Genomic DNA, 19,711 nt, shown 5'->3' on the forward strand with positions numbered 1-19,711 from the left:
GAAGCTGCCCAAAACTGCAATACGTACGACATTAGTTAAATGGTTTAGTTAAAGTGATTTAAAGCACACTTAATGTTTTCATTAATAATCAGCTCCACATTCAGAATTTGTCCCACACAGATATCTTTCTTGACTTTGAAGATGGAAACAGAGATCCTCTTTTACCACAATTATCCACCCAGCATAACAACTCCTATATTCTTTTGTTTTTTTTAATGTGTGTTTTCGGTAGCAAAAACTAATTAATTCTGAAAACGGTCAAATTCCTCCTCTCTCCTTCTTCTTTTATCTTCTACAACAAGCAAAAAAAAAAAAAAAAAAAAAAAGCCAGCTACGCAGAAGTAATCATTCATGGGAACCAAAAAGCAATCCTTTCCCCAGGAGAAAAATGGCACAAAGATTAGAGGTGGTCAGTTGTCTGCTTCACAAAATCCTTCAAAGCCTTTTTTTACTGTTTATTTGTATGCATCACCCATTATTACAGATCAAAACGTTCTTAACCGGTTTTTTTCTCTTGAACATAACTATTCCCCCTTCAACATTCTACTAGATCAATTCTGTACTCAGCATTCTATACTCATTTTTACATTGTTATTATTATTTTTTTTACCTCAATGCTGCTTATCAATTCTAGATACTGAAGATCTCGCATTCTGGTAAACGCCTACTGAAACACAGGAAGAAAATATATCGACAATATAATATCATGTACAGTAAATAACCACAGTTCCTTACATCTTGCAACTATTATGAATACTAAACGAAAATTGCTATTAGAGACAGTGGCAATAGCTGTGATTTACTGTATGTTCTGTGCTCTTCACCTATTTTTTTTAAATTAGACGAAATGGAGTCATTAGCCAGATATCTCTCTGCTCTACTATGTGTAAAAAGAATTATGCAGATTTGGGTTGTGGTTATGGTGAAGAGGTCAAAAAGTAGCACCAGCGCTATCAAAAGCTCTGCAATTGGGAACAGAGGTAGAACTGGAACTAGAACAGGGGTAGCACTACAGCTGCATTACACTTGCAAAACAGCTTCATGTGCCACCAAAATATTGTTGGTGAATTCCCAGAAATGATGTAGAATGACAACTGCACTATAGGTTATGTATGAGGCGGTGGTCCATTATTAAATCATCTAATTTTATATGTCAAAGATGGATAGTGTATATAACTTTTTTTCAAATAGTAGGGCTATATTAAACTTAACATGGTGGATGAGGACTAAACTCTAAAGAGTGAACAGAGAACAAGAGCAACACATGGATGGGAAACAAGAAAAAAAAAGTTCATTAAATTTATTTACTCAACTAAACTGATTTCTCCTCAAATATTGAATCTCTTATCCTTAGAATAATGACACTGTTCTTTCCCTCCTCCCTGCTACTTCCAGCACCACCACCACCACCACCACCACCGGGTTTTAAAATAAATTGGGCAAAGGGCAGCAGTACTTGGCGCTGCTTATACATTGTTGGAAACCTGACATTTTGCAATCAGAATCGATGTAATGAGGGATGGGAGCGTGGTCCACCCCCCCTTCATCCTAATCAGCCAGTTTATATAGAAAGCCATGCATCTTTTCAAAAAAAGGAGAAAGGAATTTAGGGTTTGGCAATCACTGCTGCTGTGACAAGGGTGGGAAACACGCATACATAAACACACATACACACAAACACACACACAAACAGATCATCTTCTCTCCTGGTCAGAGCACCTGGGCAGACGACTGGCAAGATTCCAGAGTATATAGGAGAGAGATCAAAAGCAGGAAAATAACCAAGGGAAAGGAGGGGCTGTGTTTCCATATAACAATGTTTCCTTCAGTCTAAGTTCTTTTGCATCACGGCTATGGCAAAGGCATTTATGAATGTTCAGCACTTTTCACGGAATACTGCCGAGGGAAACTGAATGGAGGAGCTAGACTAGGAAATTGTGGCAGGAAGCAAAACATAAATATGAAAAAGAAAAGATCCTAAATCCCATCTGCCTTTAAAAGAATATTAGATATAAAAAAAATCTTGTCTCCTTTACCATACTTTCATTCTAAAAAAACATATTTTGGAAAAAAATCTATGTTGTCTTCCTCTAAACACTGTTACTCAAAAGGTAGAGGAAAGAAACATGGAAAGAACAGTAACATAGGATGAAGCTCTGGCAACTATGAAGCAATGCCTAAAGGATGTATGGGCTCAACAGCTGGGTGCTTTTGGGCTACATGGTTTCTATGAATTTCAAGATAGCTTTCTTAACTCTCACATGGGATGGGATGGGATGGGATGGGATGGGATGGGATGGGATGGGATGGGAAGGGAAGGGAAGGGAAGAGAGGAGAGGAGAGGAGAGGAGAGGAGAGGAGAGGAGAGGAGAGGAGAGGAGAGGAAAGGAAAGGAGAAGAGAAGAGAAGGGAAGGGAAGGGAAGGGAAGGGAAGAGAAGAGAGGAGAGGAGAGGAGAGGAGAGAAGAGAAGAGAAGAGAGGAGAGGAGAGGAGAGGAGAGGAGAGGAGAGGAGAGAAGAGAAGAGAAGAGAAGAGAAGAGAAGAGAAGAGAAGAGAAGAGAAGAGAAGAGAAGAGAAGAGAAGAGAAGAGAAGAGAAGATTATGACTCTTAGAATTCCCCTCTGATACAGAAATGGATATGCTATCCAAAACTTTTGGGCATTAAAGCACCAATCCATCTGGAGGAAGATTATTCTTAAAGAGAAAGAAAGCAAAATGTGGTTGGCTTCAGCTTGTTAAAACGGGCCTTTTAGAAGTAAGGATGTATATTTCAATTCACTTAGGTTCTTGTATTTTAAATAATACCTAGCGATAATTCCAAATACATTTTATAAGCTTATCCAAGGCTATTTAAGGAGAAAGACCAGTAATCAATAAATAATCATGCACATGGTTCGAGGGGCAGGGTATCACAACTTTGATAAAGCTGAGCAGCTTAAGACTGAACAGTGCAATTGGAAACTCCTAGCAATATCACAATATTCAATGTTGTGTAATAAATATCTTTTTTCCCAGCTACTTCAATGTTAATTAGAGAAGAGAAACCAGCACAAAAGTTATAATCATTCTGTCACATTCTAATAGTAGGAAAAATCTGGGAAGTCTTCCTTCTCTCCTCAGGCATGTTTAGAATGTCCACTGTTGAATCTACGTATCTCTTTATCTGTACATCTAATGGAATGTGGGATGACCTTGGGAAAAGAGGGGAAAGAGATGTTGCCTAGGAGGAATCAGACAAGAGAGGCAGGCGCTCTCAGCGGCTTAATTCAGAAAAAGAAGCTTAGGAAGGACTTGCCCCAATGGATCGAGTAGGTAAAAGTGATGGCATGAAGTTTTATATTTTCAGACTTGCAAGGTTGATGTCAGTTCTCCTGGATAAGCCAGAAAGCGAACACGACTAGATGACCTAGATCTATTTTAATATCAGTTTACATTAACAGAATCTTGAACTGAAAGCGAACAAGTTATAAATGCTTACCATGAAATGTTTAAATTTAAATATTTATATTTAAATAATTTGTCATTTGAAAAGATGCTGCATAGTTCATAATGACGCAGGAGTACCTATCAATTAACAGAAATTAATGAAGATCCAAATGCACAGACTAAAATTTTACCTTTTTGGCTGTTTCAAATTCAAGTCCTTCTAAAGCCTCCATCGCCAGTTCTTTCCAATCCGTATCAGTTACCCCTAAACAAGCAATCTTGTAGGCTTCTTTGAACATTTTTCTTTCCAAGTATTGATACATAGGTGCTGACTGCAAATTTTCATTTAAACCAAAATAAAATACTGAGATGTTATTAAGAGGCAAAACATAACACATTTGTATCAGGTTATATATGTATAAATGCAAAATGATTTTCTGCCCTTCCCATCAGAAACGAAGAAGGAAATAAACATAAATAAAGTGACAATCATTTCTTTTGCATGTAAAATTATGTAACGCAAACAAAGCCCTCAATCAACTTAAGGAAATCAGTCTCTGTAGCATTAGCTAGATCAATGACAGCAGACAAAAACTTGAAACATATTAGAATGCAAAGATTAATTAATTAATTAATTAAACAAATTTATGTAGCTGCCCAACTTGCAAATAGGTGACTCCAGGCACCTTACAACATTTGATGTAATTTGTACCTCATTGAAATCCTGGATGCGTACAGTACTTGAAAGTCCATTTCTGCCAAGATTTGGGAATAGTAAATCATATTGGTTTATGTGCCTCATTGGATCAAGATTTTTTTTTTCTGGTAGCAATTGTCACTAAAAACATATTTTTGACAGCCATTTCTTACAAACTGAGTTTTGTAGGAAAAAACTGAATATATTCCACAATGCTATCCTTTGGCGATCTTGTTCTTTTGCCAAACTGTTCTTACAGATGGCAGTTTGTTTTCTCCTTCATACAAGCAACAGAATGTAATTACTCTATCCTCATTTACGGCAGCCTTTTAATGTTTAAAAATGATTCCCACATAATTATCCATTTTAATCTTCTCTTCCCTTAAGGCCATGATAGTATCAATCCATAATTATATTAATATTTTTTGCACTTGCTGCCTTACTGCTCTTATCAAACCCCCTATCATTTTTGTGCTATATCAAGTCCATTATTTAGGCAATAACAGGGAATTAATTGTATAAACTCTGACTATTATCTAATCTAATAAAGACTGAGTATATGTTACAATGATAAAATGGCATCTGTTAATGGAATGAAATCTTTGTCCCTCCTCCACAGGCCCAGAATCTGCTCCTGATGTTTATGGTATAGGATGGAAGAGAGAGAGAGAGAGCAAATTGATAGAACGGGAAAATATAAATGCAGCCCATTGCATTGCACTCAATATTTTTTCTTACCTCCTGCATTCTCTTATTTCATCTGTACTGAATTTTACTATCTTCTGTGTGACACTTTTATCTATGATTTGCAAAATTTAACATGCACCTAGTATTTTGGATCATTTTCTTCAATCAATAAATGAAGAAGTACTGTATAAAGTTTTTGATTCCTTTTTGTAAATTGGTTTTCTTTGTTTTAAGATGTGTAGGAAACAGATTATCTTTTAGATCACATTTATGCAGAAATATTGAACATTCAAAAGAGATCACAAATTTTTAAGCACCACTGTACATGATTCTCCTCGTCTATAAATTATTCAGGGTTGCTGAATTTCATCAAATTTATCAAGATTTAAGTTACATCCAAAAATAAGTGAACAGATTCTATTTATCCAACAGGAGGCATCATACTCTCATATTTCCCCCTCCCTCTCAAAACCCTTATGAAAGGTTTCCCAACTTTTTTAAACACCTTATGGGATATGCAGAAAGGAGAAAAAAAATATTCTATTAAGAAATGGCAGTGATAAATATAACTCAAGAGACTTGTGCAGCATTTTGATACTTAAAGACAGGATTTTTGGAATACATAGGGACATTTGTATAGCATTTGTCTGTGACCCCTTAAAGCGGCTGGGTCTTTTTCCAGAATTGTGCAACTGCTCTTTCAGACTGCAATGCAACTCCAGGAAAAGATGCATTTCTTTTATAGAGTTGCAGATTAATGTTAAGGCACATGGCCTGTATGTTCCATAGCACTTGTCTACCTTTGAATCTTAAAACGCGGTGCAGTCTTACAACAGATATCTTCATTCGCTTTAAAACGTTTCTAAACCTTTACTTAGGAGTCATCAATAATTTTTGCAAGGTAGTATCTTGTTCTTAACGGGACTGTTTTTAGCCAAACCAATTTAAGCCAGATTCAATTCAAATCTTTTTTAAACCTTGCAAAATCTCCTTGGTTTCTCTTCTTTTAAATAAAAGACAAGTAGAGAATAAGTGAGATCCAAATTCTATTTGGTCTAAGAATAACATCCCTTATATGTTCAAAGCAGCTAAATTTGAAATATCTTCTGCTTGTTCTTGTCAGTTGTACATGGACACAAAACATACATTTATATGTGGAACAAAAAGTCCAGCAGAGGTGGCATTTTAACAAAGAATAGTAAATATGAGTATGAATCATTTGACATGAATTCATAGTTTCATGGAATAAGGTATCTGGTTCAAATATTCATAACTAGACATAATATAGCTTGTCCTTGACTTACGATCACAACAGAGCACAAAATTTCTGTTGCTAAACGAAACATTTAAGAGAATTTTGCCCCATTTTACGACCTTTCTTGCCACAGTTAAGGGAATATCTGCAGTTGTTAAGTTGGTAACACGGCTGTTAAGTGAATCTGGCTTCCCCATTGACTTTGTTTATCAGAAGTCACATGACCCCAGGACACTGCAACCATCATAAATATGAGTCATTTGCCAAGCATCTGAATTTTGATCACTTGATCATGGGGATGCTGCAACGGTTGTAAGTGTGAAAAACAGCCGTAAGTTACTTTTCCGTTGTAGCTTTGAATGGTCACTAAATGAAATGTTGTAAGTTGAGATACAAAGGCCACTGTGCTCACTGTTCCAGCTAGATCTTATTTATTCAACGAGTCACAGTAAATGGAACTCTTAAATTAACATAGTTTCATGAAATAATCTGGACAAGTCAGAATCTCAAAAACAATTTTAATTATGAATGAAAATCCTATCCTGGTCTCTTATTAAGCTATGACATGCTCATTCAACTGGGCAACAAATCATTACTGTTCCTATTAGATGATTAACTGTTTCTCATATTTCCAATCATGCCTACAGAATTGTTTTGTTCACTATGTAATTTTCCTGGAAATAAATAACATTTGTTCCTGTGCTAAAACATTTTAATGCCTATTATCTGAACAAATCATTAAGCAAGAACGTGCAGAAAATCGGTACTTGACTGAGGTTTCACCAGGACAAAAACATGATTGGAGAGACTAAAATGTTAAGTAATTAATTTTCCAGGGCTCAATTTTTTAAACATAAAATAGAGAAAAAAAGTGGCAAATGGAAAGAACAACACTGGCTTATCAAATAAGGAATATAATAAAAAGTTTTTGTCTACTTGGTAGCCTTGTATAATGCTTCTCACCTCTGTGGCAGGAAAACTGAACACATCACATTCTGCTTTCTCCCCCAACCGTACTATTATAAGCATGAGTCATATGAGAAAAAAACCAAATGAATTAATTCAGGAATACATCTAACTTAGAAATGTTTTAGGAATCTTAGACCAAATAATGTTCATGTTAACAATGCAAAGATGAGATGAATGCGTTAACATTACCTGTGGAACTTCAACAGCAGTCATAGAAAAAACATGAAGGCAAAAAATTTTGGAACCATTGTATCCCACTACAAATCCCTGAAGTTTTTGCTGATGGACAGGAAAATTACTAGCTTTGATATTGAGATATCCCCCTCCAGAGAAACAAAGCATGTCCTCACACTGGGTGTTCCAAGCCACACTGTTAGCATTGGGTTCCTAATGAAATGGTTAAACAAAGTATTAATTAAGCAATAAACATGTTTTTAAAAGAAACAGACAGCATTAATTTAAAGCAACCTCCCTCAGTTTGCTACACTAATATATCTAGAGGATCAAGCTTAGCAAATATAATTAGCAAACAGAGGCTAAAATATTTTTTTAATATTTCAGGCTATTTTTTAGCTTGCATTGCAAAACAAAAAAAATTTTTTTTAGTCAACTACATTGTAAAAAGACAAAAAAATATATATTTACTTGGATAAAACACAAATGAAATGAACAGTAGGGCTAAAAAGCACTGTTTCCATTTCAAGATCTAGAAGCTGTTTTTATTGTGTATCATTGTTTTGACTTGTCAGAAAAATACACCACTTCAAAATTAGAACTGCATGATGTTTGATTATATCATTTCTAAAACACATATACTGCATAAGTGATCATTTAAAAATGGAACCTGAACATCTGCCACAAAGGCAATCCCTTGAAACAGTAAGGGAATACTAGAGTATCTTTGGGGAACATATAGAAACGATTCTTTAGAAACCGCAACTTAGTTTGAAGATTCTTGAACGGTCATATTTCCCATCAGAAAGTCCACTTTCAGTGAAAGCATCCTGAGTGAAATTATGAAGGCCTTGAAGACATACAAGTTGTCTGAAGGGAAAAAGTGTATAATGAGGCAACACTGGCTGGCTCAGGAATTCTGGGAGTTGAAGTCCACAAGTCATAAAAGAACCAAGGTTGCCTACCCCTGCACTAGACAGAGCACTGACTGAAGGCTAAGGTTATTATGATTTATTTGAAAAGGCAGGAGTTCTATTCTGCTTACTCTCTAGAAATCTACTGTTTTTTATAAATGTCTTCCAAACTGAGGGATCCTTGGTGCTCACTGAGCTTGGTTGTTTTCTTGTAGACATTTCATTACCAAACTAGGTAACATCATCAGTGCTAATCTTCCAAACAGTTTTGTACATCTTTGGCATGATTTCTTTTCTGAAGAAAGGAATATTGTCATTACTTTTACTTTAGATGTCTAATAGCTAGACAGTCATTGTGGGTCTGGATAATTAACCATCCCACCGAGAAATGCTTGGGGTGCATGCAGGATCACCAAAAGCCAGAACCTCAGCAACAGCAATGAAAATATCTAAAGACCTTTTGATGTTCCTTAGATCTGTGGAGAATCAAGGAACACATAAGGAAGATCTGGGATGGTGTTATACCAGATCCATTAGTAACCATATATCAGTTAACTCTTCTAAAGACCCAGTATAGATACATGGAAATAGATCTCTCAGAGAAGAGTTTCTATTCAACAATGATTCAGCTTTAGGATGTAATTTCTTTCTTCAGCCTGACAGAAAAAAAATTAGCAGACTGCATGCTTTCTAGGAAAAAGCTAGTTTTACATCTAATTTCTAAATGGTGAGTTAAGGCTTATTTGCTGAAGCTTTCTTTTGTCCAGAATCTGGAGGATGGGATTGTAGGAACCTGACTCTCAGTTTTATGACCCTATTTTCTGCAGGTACTTAGACCTTGGAAGTTTGTCACTTAGATATGAACAAAGGAAAAAGAGTCTCCCCAATGCTTGCTTTTAGTTTTATTTGAATCACAACTCCATATGAGAGGTTTTCTGAGGACATGCATTCTTGGAAAGTGCCTGAGAGCCTGTGAAGAATCCAAAAAGCTATTGTAGTCTGATCTCTTTGAGATTGTGTGTGTGTGTGTGTGTTGTGTGCATATGCTGCTAGTTGAAGGAATTTAGTGACAGATTCATCCAAAGAAATGACAGAAATTGCCCTATATTGCTTAGGATATTTTCCCTAAGAAGCAATGACCTGTTATTTTAAATTCTTTGTCTAATTTAAGGAGACTTTGATCCTGTGGTGGGATTCAGTCAGTTCGTACCACTTCAGCAGAACCGGTAGCTAATTTTTTGTTGCCCAGGCCCAGAACGGACTTCCGGAAGTGGCATCTACACAGAGAACCGGTTGTTCACATATTTGAATCCCACCACTGCTTCGGTCTATTATGGTAGTGTTTGCTTTGTTCTGCTCTAACAATGGATTGGCTAATTCAATGAAAACTGCCTGTTTAATCCTCTGAAGTCTAGAAGGAAACCTTGGGAGATCAGTAATAAGTAGAATGAGATAAAGTTTTCTTTAGCAGACCTTAATTGTGCCCATTATTTCCTGCTAAATAGCACCACCTTCTGGCCATATATTGCATCACAAAGAACTCCTGGCCTCCAAATGGTATTTAATACAAAAGAAAAAAGGCTGTGGAAGAACTACCAGACTAAGCAACCCTGTTTTGCATTTCCACTCAAATGGTCATCGTGAATAATCCCAGTCGGGCTATCTTACAACTGCTGTGCATCTGACAGTTATTCTTAGCAGCAGCACTTGCCTGCACAAATAAATGACAAAGAAGTCTCCATTTATTGATGCTTAATTGGGTTCAGAGAATAGCCACTGTAACACAGCCAAAACACCTGATGCTGAACAATAGTAATGAGCACACTACTGCTGGAAATTTTAGTTGCTGCTATGTAAGATCTTCTTTTGGGGGGGGGGTTATCCCTGATAATCTGTTGTACTATAAAACTAACTTAGCTTTCTTTATGCTTCCCACACTTCAAATTAAGCTGCTTCTCCTCTTGAAACCATTACTAAGTCTAGTAGGAGAAGTGGATTTTTTTTAAAAAAAAAAAAAGCAGAAAACAATAAACAGCAGAAACAAACTTTTTAAATAGGAAGAGAAGTCTATTAAAAAAGTGAGACTTAATAGCAAGACATCAAGATAAGAAAAGTTATTTCAATCAGGTAACTGATATTCAAAGGAGCAGGTGAGACAGGAGAAATTCTGTCCTAGAAAAAGACACAGAATGATAGATGAAGACCGGTGGTACTCAGCTCTGCAAAAGCAGCCCACAATTCCAGCTTTATCTGCATGACAAAGAAGGTGAACCACTATGGTATTCTCCCTTACAAAACATTGGAAAATAATTTTTAAAAAAGTATTTAAAATCCTAGTCATAATAATGAAATATACACACGATCTGGATGTAGAAGGTTCCATTTTATTCCCTCCCTCCAACTTATGCAACATCTTTTATATAGTTAGTGCTTCTTTTAAACATTTACAGAAGTTTAATCTTCTGAGCTTTCAGACTCATGCTGTAGCCCAGGGATGTCAAACTGCCAGCCCGCGGGCCAGATGCATCATGCCAAAACTGCGTCCACCCCATTGCTAGCAATGGAAAAAAGTCACAATACGTCGCAACATGTCACGTGACATTGCGAGTTTGACACACCTGCTGTAGCCCATCCTCAGGAACTTCTCTCTCATCAGAACATGTCTTTTTTACTTTATTTTTTCCCCACAATTATAACTTTTCCAGTTTTTGGTTTGTCAATATTAGAATTTGTTTCAGATTTATAGCCCTAAGTAATCAAATTCTTGCTTTCCGGAAAAGTTTGATTTATAAACAGATACTAATCCCATTCAGACTAAAACTACTGGGCAGCTGGAAGACACTTGAGCTCTTCTTCCTTCTTTGTCTGCTACTAGTATAAAATCTCATGTCTGAAACATTTTGGCCCGCTATGGACATAATCAGTTGGTGCAATATCCTTGGTGTGAGTACATAAATTAGCAGAGTTAACTGTTGAATATCAATCAATAGCCCTACTCCTAACCCATTTGGTGGAGTGGGGGGGGGGAAGACATCCAAGATCAGATATTGTCAATGGTATGTGAAACTCACTGGTGGATAAAAATGTTTTGGCAAGCAAAAATGGAACGAGAACCAATGGCTCCTTTCTCAATGTTTTAGGATATCTTTTCTTAAATTTTCTTTGAAATGCAGGGCGACATATGTATAAATGTATAAAAACACTTACCTGAAACAGTAATTCTTTGGTGTTAATGTCATAGACCAGACAGGTATCATTTTCATCAACTACTGCCAGTTTGTTTCGAGATGCACTCATATCCAGGCAACGCACGGCTGTAGATTGTTTTAGCAAAACAATTGCAAAAGGATTGTCCACAAAGATCTTCAGAATCTGGATATAATTACATTCAGAGAGTTAATAAAGCCCATATTGGAAAACTGCAGTTCTCATATGCTAGTCAGATGAAATAATTTTATGGAATCCAGATCCCTGGGAATAATCATTCAGACAAATTAGACAAATTGACTGCTTCTGCCTTTTTATATATGATTATATATAAAAGACATGGGGACAAATAATGGTTGACTGAGAGGACAATCATAGAGTTTATTCTTTAAAAACAGGAGCAATATTTAACTCTATAGTTCTTTTCAAATATATTAAACCAGAATTTAAAAATATACTGTAGATTCCCCAAAGCCCATAAAATACACTGTTCTTCTGATTCATTTTGTTAAATTCATAATCCTAGATGCCACACCTTATTCATCAGAAACATAGAAATACAGAAACCTGATGGCAGAATAAAACTTAGTGATCTGCCCTTTTGAGGTTTTTTTTTATTTTCTTTTTAATTTATGTATTTATTATTTTATTTTATTTTTTTATTTTGATCAGATGACGGACATGTGTTTATCTCAAGCAGGTTTAAACTTAGTTACTGAGGACTGACCCACTAACCCCACTGAAGTTGGTTCCAAGCTTCCACCACTCTTTCTGTGAATTTTCCAGTTTATAGAATGACACATACCAAGTATGCATTCAGTTTCTATCCCCAGGTTGAGGGGATGTAGCAACAGTATGTTGCCTTGTGTTGTCATCTTTAGGTCTGGATTTTGGCTGTGGTAAAAATGTACCAAAATCAACCACCATTGTTTTTGTTATTGGAATCTATGTTGCATGTGGCACAGGCATGACTAAAGCTGGAAACCTAATCTAACTTTACTAGAAAATCTATATACTACTAAAACTCTCATGTCTTTTTATAACCATCAACTGGGCAAAGTGGTGCATCATAGGCCAACCATTTTTGAATCAACATACCTCAGATGTGCTAACTTAAGAGAATGTGTCCAAAATCTGGGACCCCTAATTCCCATGGGAGTGAAAATTGGGAAAGATGTAGCCACTTAGCACTTCCAGTCAGCTGTGGTCATGTGACTGTCATTTCCAATGTTCCCTGACAGTTTCCCACAAGGCAATGGGTAAGCTGAGAGAAAAGATTACAAGTTCCCCACCTACACAACATCTATATCTCCTCTGCGCTCATGCCATGCTGGCCACTCACATCTTTCTACATCCACCCTGACTCATGCCGCACTCTCATGAGTCCTTCCCAACTCTTGTAGCACTTCTCACATATCTTTTCCAGCCTGCAGATCACATGTCATGCATCCTTCCTGACCCCTGCAGCATTTCTTGTGCGCTGCAGAAATAGAACGCTCAAGTATCAAAAAGTATTAATCTCCCCCAAAACTGAATAGAAAAACATATATAGGGAAAGAGAAAGTGGAAGCTCCTTGGAACAGAATTTAAAGTATAATACAGAATGTTGAGTGTAGTGTGTGGAATTACACTAAGCTTAGAAGAACAATGGGGTGAACAAGGTTGTGAATGAGGAAAAATACATGTTAGGAAAGACAATGAGTAAATAATGTGTGTCTGTGTGTATACATAATGTATCAGCTCAGAATTGAGGTCAGCCCCTACTTTTCTGGAAGAATTTTAAGACTTGGCTCTGCCAATTAGCAAGGGGTCTAACAGTGTAATGCACCCCTGGGGTTGACTAGTGGCTTGAGGGCACTCTAAGAGAGCAAGGAATAGTTAACATTAAAAGAGACAAAGAAAACGCAGAACAATTTTGATGCAAATAAATGTTTGGAAAATGAGTAATTCAAGCTGAACAAATAACATTAATCACAGTGAATGGAATAAAAATGAGGGTGAGGTAATTATTTGGGGTGAAGTAAGGGAATGCCAGAAGCAATAAGGGTATTATAATAATGATATGTGGATGCTACAAATCTTTGTGTCTAAAAAAACTAACAATAATGAGAAATTTTATGAGAAGGTGAAAAAGGTAAAAAAAGATTAATTCTGCAAATGTAGATGGTATCATTTGAGAAATATTAAAATATAGCTGTTGTTTGTTTATGGAATAGCTGCACAATTTGTTTAGAGTGTATGTAAAGACTGCATCCATGCCTGATGATTGGCAGATTGTTGTTATTGTTCTATTATGTAAAGAGAAAGATAGCAATGATGACTGTTAATACTGTAGGAGATTTGTTACATATGCCTAGGTAAGCGATTGCAAAAATTATGACTGAAAGGATACATGAGATTACAATTAGAAAAAAAAAATCAGAAGTGGAACATGGCTTTATGCCAGGCACATGATTGCTCTTCAGTAAGTCAATGAGAAATATATGACTATGAGAAAAAAATACCAAATATTTGTTGCTTTAGAGAATCATATGTTAAAATGAATAGAAAGTTTGAATTGTTCTGTACAAATATGAAGGTTGGTTGATGAATGTTATAAGAATGGCGCACGATGGAAGTAAAAGGTGTTTGAATGTACATGCAACTCCAAAGCAGTATAACTACATAACAGAATGATCTGGAAGTGATTTATTTCTATTTCTTTTTTCTTCCCTTGAATTTCTTTGGCTTACTATGTTTTTATTAATTTTCTATGATATGCATAATGTTGCTTACTGCAAAACAGAATGTGTTGGATATGTGTATATGTACGGAATAACAACTATCAACCCAATTTTTCATGAAGGAAAATGTCTACAAAAATGTATAACTTTCTTTCAAATTCTGTTATTTTCTATAATCTAACAGCATCTGAATCATCACTACAAAAAAAAAGTTTGTGTTTTATTAGAAAATCTCACCTGACCGTTCTTTAAACCCACTAAAAGGCCTTCTCTGCCTGGAGGTCCTCCAATTACTTTTATATATCGAATGAGAGATTCCATCACCCATTCCCGTTCTTTTGTTCCGCTGAAAGAGAGACACTGGAGTCTCTTCTCCTTTAAAAAAAAAAAAAGGGGGGGGGGAATACATATTCTGCTAGAAGTAGTTTTCATATATCGTAGCTTGACAATGATGTATATTTACCATAACTTTTATATTATGTTTCCATGCACAGACATAAACAAGTGGAAAATATTTTAGAATATCAAACAAGTCTAATTTCCTACCAATGTTCAGGTCTATTGTTTATAACCACTCTTTACAGTTTAATAGCCAAGAGCGCATTAATGAAATGTAGCTGCTCAGAAAAGTCATCAATCATTAAAAATTTTAAATAAAACTGCTATCAATTACTTTTTATTATACTTTCTAGAACATTTTACTCAACAGTTCAGACTTTCAGTAACTTCTTTCTAAAATGCCAACCCCGTTATGTAATGCTATGCCAAAACAAGGATAGGTGATTTATTGGAAGCAATTTATTCCAATTATCAAATGAAAGTGAGTATGATATATGTTATAAGAACTCGGGAAATCCATTCCCCATGGAGAAAATGATGTTACTTCTAGGAATTTCTAAATTCAGCCTTTAGCTAATGCCCAAAGAGTTGAGAATGATGCTCATATTACTGTGACAGGAATGATAACGAGGAATGCAAACCTCTAAAATAGCACTCCCCAACCTGTGACATGCAGGTCAGTGCCCAGAATTCACAAACAGAACCGTGCTGTCCACAGAATTTTTAATTCCTGTCACGAATTCTGGAAACAGGTCAAAAATGAATATGCATCCGATGTAGCAGTTACCTCTGTTGGCTCACCCTTGTTATATGAAACACCTTTAACGAGAAACCTTTTTCTTAATCTTTCTTAGTGCAATACTAGAAAATGAAATTTCATTATTAGACATTATTTTATTTTTAAATATAATGATCAGTTACCTACCTGGCATAAGATAATGTGTTCAGAACATACAACTAGTAAGTTACATTCAAATTTTTTTGCTATCTTTTCCTTCACTCGGTAGTGCATGTCTGATGAATCATCAGAATACAATTCAAAAATTTGGATTTTCTCTGGTAACTGGATTGCTAATCTGTTCTTGTAGATTGCAATTTTCTTTACAAGCTCTCGGTTTTTTATTCTAACTGTGGAAAAACAAGTTTAAATTAAAATGCTTTAAAAGGTATCACAAGATTTATCAACGTCTACCAAAAAAAACCAGCAATTCTTTTGTGTTGCTGGCTAGTAGGAATAATTTTTCATCTGAGGGAAGTATACCCTTGTGTTTAACTATGTTTCTTTTATATTATTACAAACCACCTAGAGTCATTACAGGAGATAGGTGGCCATATTATTCCAATAAATAAATATCCATTTATTTATCGGATTTATTAAGGCCACTGAAGTCCAAGAAGATTCTGGGTAATATACACTAAGTCCAATACATAAAATAAAAAACACATTAAAATCATTTAATTGCCTGGACCAAAACAACACCTCCAAACAGGCAAAACCAACAGAGGCTCCACAACCATACTAATGTATTATTTAATTAAGGGTAAACACCTCTATTAGGTCAATTTAATTCTGAGGACTGCATGTACTCTTCACCATATGACCATAACTGAGCCCAAAATTATGGTTATAGGTTGTTGCAGTCGTAAGTCAAGGTACCCACATGAGTGGAAATAATTTTACAGATTTTTTTTGTGGCAGTCATTAAATGAATGCTACAGTCTTTAAGCAAGTCTCTCCCTCTCCTATCCCAAGCTATCTTACACTAGGTATGGGAAGGATAAAATGGGAAGAAAGTGCCATATACACTGCAATTTCTGGCAGGATATAAAATCAAATGAATAAACATACGAATAAATCCTATACTAAAACTTATGGCTACATCTCTCATGTTGTTCATAGAAATGTATATAACCATTTATATTTATACAATTAATATAATAAAACAATGAACAATCACTAAGGGCAACAACAAAAAGTCATAATACCACCTACATCAATATACTTTTGACTGCTAACAAAAGGCTATCAAATATGTTGTCATCACAACATCCCCATACCAAAAATTCTACACAAAGCACTTCTGAAGACACAATTAGTGTTCTTGGTAAAAGATATATTGCCTGGTTCAATTTATGGACAAATATTATTTACTGGAACAGGAAAGAGATGGCCCCTGGGTTATCTGAAAACATAATTCAATACTACCTTTTTGTTCAGTGATAAGATGTTGGACAATAACATCTGTCATGCTGTCTCTGTAAGCATAGCGATCCTTATAAAGGCCATGGACTGTGCTGAAAATCAGCTGATACAGTGAAATGGTTCCATCCTGGGTGCCTACTGCCTGAAGAGAAAAGAATTAACCAAATTCAGGGGTCTATTTACGCGAATGATCATTAACTAGAAATGTAGAAATGTAGATTAAAAAGGGATCAAAGTTTTGCTAGAATTTTAAATTATTCTAATTTCTATACTTGGAAAAAGTGTATTGAAGGAAATTTTTTCTTCACATGCATAAGATTTTGGCCACAGCAAAGCCATATAAATTAAAATTCACAAATGTCATGGTAGGAAATAGTTATTTAAATTTATGCTAGATATCATTTCATTGTTTACAATTGTTTTTAATAGATGACAACAATAAGATTACTTGGCTTTTATTTAAAGGTCACAAGAGTAACTAAAAGCATATTTTTAAACATACAGTAACAAAAAGAGTTAAAGAGTTTAAGACATTATTTATATATTATTTACTCTTACACACTTGAGAAATAAGCTTTGAATCAATATTAATAAAGAAAATTGCTCCAGAAGTTAGTGATTTTTCTTAGCAAATACTACATATTATGATTGCCTGCTATACTTGAAAAAATGTGCTTTATTATTAACTATGCACAAACGATCCCTGTGAAATTATAATTCACGTATAACACAATTTGCAATGATTTGATGAAGTAAATTGATTTTGATTATCTCAATACAAAGGCGCTTCACATGACTCAATCACAGATGTTACAATATGCATACCATATAGCAAATGTGGGGAAATCAAAATGAGAAAAGACATGTGAATCAGTAACAGTAAGAGAAGGGAAAAGAAGAGAAAAGAGAAAAGAACAAATGCAGGAAGAACAGGGGACTAATGGGCTGACAAATACTATTTCATTCACTGACAAATAATGAAACAGATTTATGCCACAATTGAACTCAAGGTCATTCATCAGCTTGATGATGATGATCATCATCATCATCATAATTATCAAACTAACAATATAACTGTACGTTCAACCTACAGACATAGAATTGCCTCTGTGATGCATAGAATGTAACTTGGCAGAGACATAGTTATAAAGTCTGTAAAAAGTCATTTCCTTGCAAAACAACAGCAGATTTGGATACATTAGCCATATGGAAACGATGTAGACCAGAAATAGATATTTGTGAGAGAAAAAGTATCTGAAAACACCTGGTATGCGTATTTGAAAGGCTTTTAGAAATTCACCCTTACCACATAATTGGAATCTGGCTTAGCTTTACAAGTCCACACCCAAGTGCTCTGTTCACCAATGGTTCCAAGACGCACTCCATCCTTTGTATAAAGGGACACTTGCTTGTCAGAGCCTCCCATTAAGATGTATTCTCCTTTCGAAAAATAGCTAACACAACATGGATCAAAGTTCAGGACTCTGTCTTTTCCAATCTATAAGAATATGGGCAAACATGTTTAACATTTGATTTTGCAATAAGAAATCTCATCTGTAGACAAGAATGTAATTACATATATTTTTGTATTTGATTAGTCACAGATCTTCATTTGAGCTGCTGCAATCTCTTCATTTTCAAAAACTGCCTTAAAAATGAAATAATATGGTTGGTATTAGGTCTAACAATATATGATGTGCATATTAGCCCATTTCTGTTATTCAAGGATGAGGAGGAAATTCAGCCAGAATAATTCAGTTTAATAGTTTTTCGGCTCAGAAATAAACTGTAATACTGGTACAGACCCCCTCACTTAATTCCACCTGGTCTGCTATGCTTGCCATCTTTCCTCTTTCTCTTTTTTATTTTACTGATTTTACTGTAATTTCTTTCATGCTTGTGAGCTAGCCAATCATTGAGAAATGAGCAGCATACAGGTTTAATTTATATATGTGCATATATACACAAACATATGCATACTTTTCTACAAAAAGGCAAATAAATGGCCCTTTGATTTTGTAGAATATACTGCTAGCTTTAAAAAAATTAGAAAAAAACACAGTATTTGGGAAGAATCTACATACCTACATACATACATACATACATACACACACACAAACACACACTTTCCAGTTAAGAAGTAACTTACTTGCTTGCCACTTAGTTGATAAAAAGAAAGCCTTTGTCCCCAATCTGCCACAGCTAAAATATCATTATGCTCATCTCTACTGAATATAAAAGAAAAAGCAATTATGTAGCAATAGCGCAACAAGCAGACATTGTTTGGCAGTGACAGTATCACTTGTTAAAAGACCTTCTAAAATCTAGATTTGGGGAGCAACTCTAAGGGCTTTAGCGACTCTTTGATTCATAGAAGATTTTACAAAACATCTACAAAATAATAAGCCTATAAATATTGTTTAAAACTGTTTAAAAACAGTGGTTAAATTATACTTTCCTATAAGAGTATAGGGAAGATTAACACTAGAAATTTGGAAAACTAATTCTTGAGTCAATTAATTGAACAAAAAATATTATTTTATGTATGTTGGATGCATGTTTTGAGGAAAAAATTGAGAGATTTAGCCAATAGCTGGAAATGGGTTCAATATATAGTACTGGCTCTTACAGTTTGATTTTATGTCACAATTATATTATTTTCATGGAAGCTCAATGTTTTTGTAGGTTATAATGCTTTTTCCAGCTTCATACCCAATGGTGTGGAAACTAACAAGATGTCAAAAGAAACATACACTGCATGCTCTTATGATTGGGAACAGATTAATATTATAAAAATGGAAGGACATTCATTCTGTCAATTACACAACACCCTGAAAAATCCATTACTCTTTTCATATCAGGAGTCTTGAGTGGAGGCCTGTTTAGAAATTTGGTCTGCTTCAGTGAGCTTTTAAAGCAACACAAGGTGGTAAATTGCAGTTCCCTAGAATGAAGCAATGAGACACTTTGAATATTTTTCCAATTTCCTTCAGCTCTGAGAGTTTCTGGTGCCAAATTAGAGTAGGAAGACAGGTTGGCAAAAATCAATATGGGAAACTTTGTGAAACTCATTATACTGCTTTTACAATATGAAATGGATTATTTTGATAATGAAAT

The 19,711-nt window shown here is 35.2% G+C and overlaps 1 protein-coding gene across 4 annotated transcripts in view; it reads right to left on the reverse strand.

Annotated features, from left to right (window-relative positions):
• The window catches only part of IFT122 (intraflagellar transport 122), a 71,080-nt gene that overhangs the window by 42,936 nt on the left and 8,433 nt on the right, over positions 1-19,711 (reverse strand). For 2 of the 4 annotated variants that reach the window (XM_039346548.1, XM_039346546.1), the window contains 9 exons: positions 18,744-18,819; positions 17,901-18,092; positions 16,598-16,736; positions 15,317-15,519; positions 14,290-14,427; positions 11,330-11,494; positions 7,224-7,421; positions 3,618-3,758; positions 611-664 (listed from right to left, as the gene is read on the reverse strand). In XM_039346548.1, coding sequence (XP_039202482.1) covers positions 611-664; positions 3,618-3,758; positions 7,224-7,421; positions 11,330-11,494; positions 14,290-14,427; positions 15,317-15,519; positions 16,598-16,736; positions 17,901-18,092; positions 18,744-18,819 — 1,306 coding nt within the window. Of the gene's footprint in view, positions 1-610; positions 665-3,617; positions 3,759-7,223; positions 7,422-11,329; positions 11,495-14,289; positions 14,428-15,316; positions 15,520-16,597; positions 16,737-17,900; positions 18,093-18,743; positions 18,823-19,711 lie in introns of all 4 variants that reach the window. The other 2 variants (XM_039346547.1, XM_039346544.1) reach the window with 1 other exon arrangement.

Source organism: Crotalus tigris, unplaced genomic scaffold, assembly GCF_016545835.1.
Source record: "Crotalus tigris isolate CLP2741 ecotype Arizona unplaced genomic scaffold, ASM1654583v1 scf7180000018006.973166, whole genome shotgun sequence".
Taxonomy (NCBI): domain Eukaryota; kingdom Metazoa; phylum Chordata; class Lepidosauria; order Squamata; family Viperidae; genus Crotalus; species Crotalus tigris.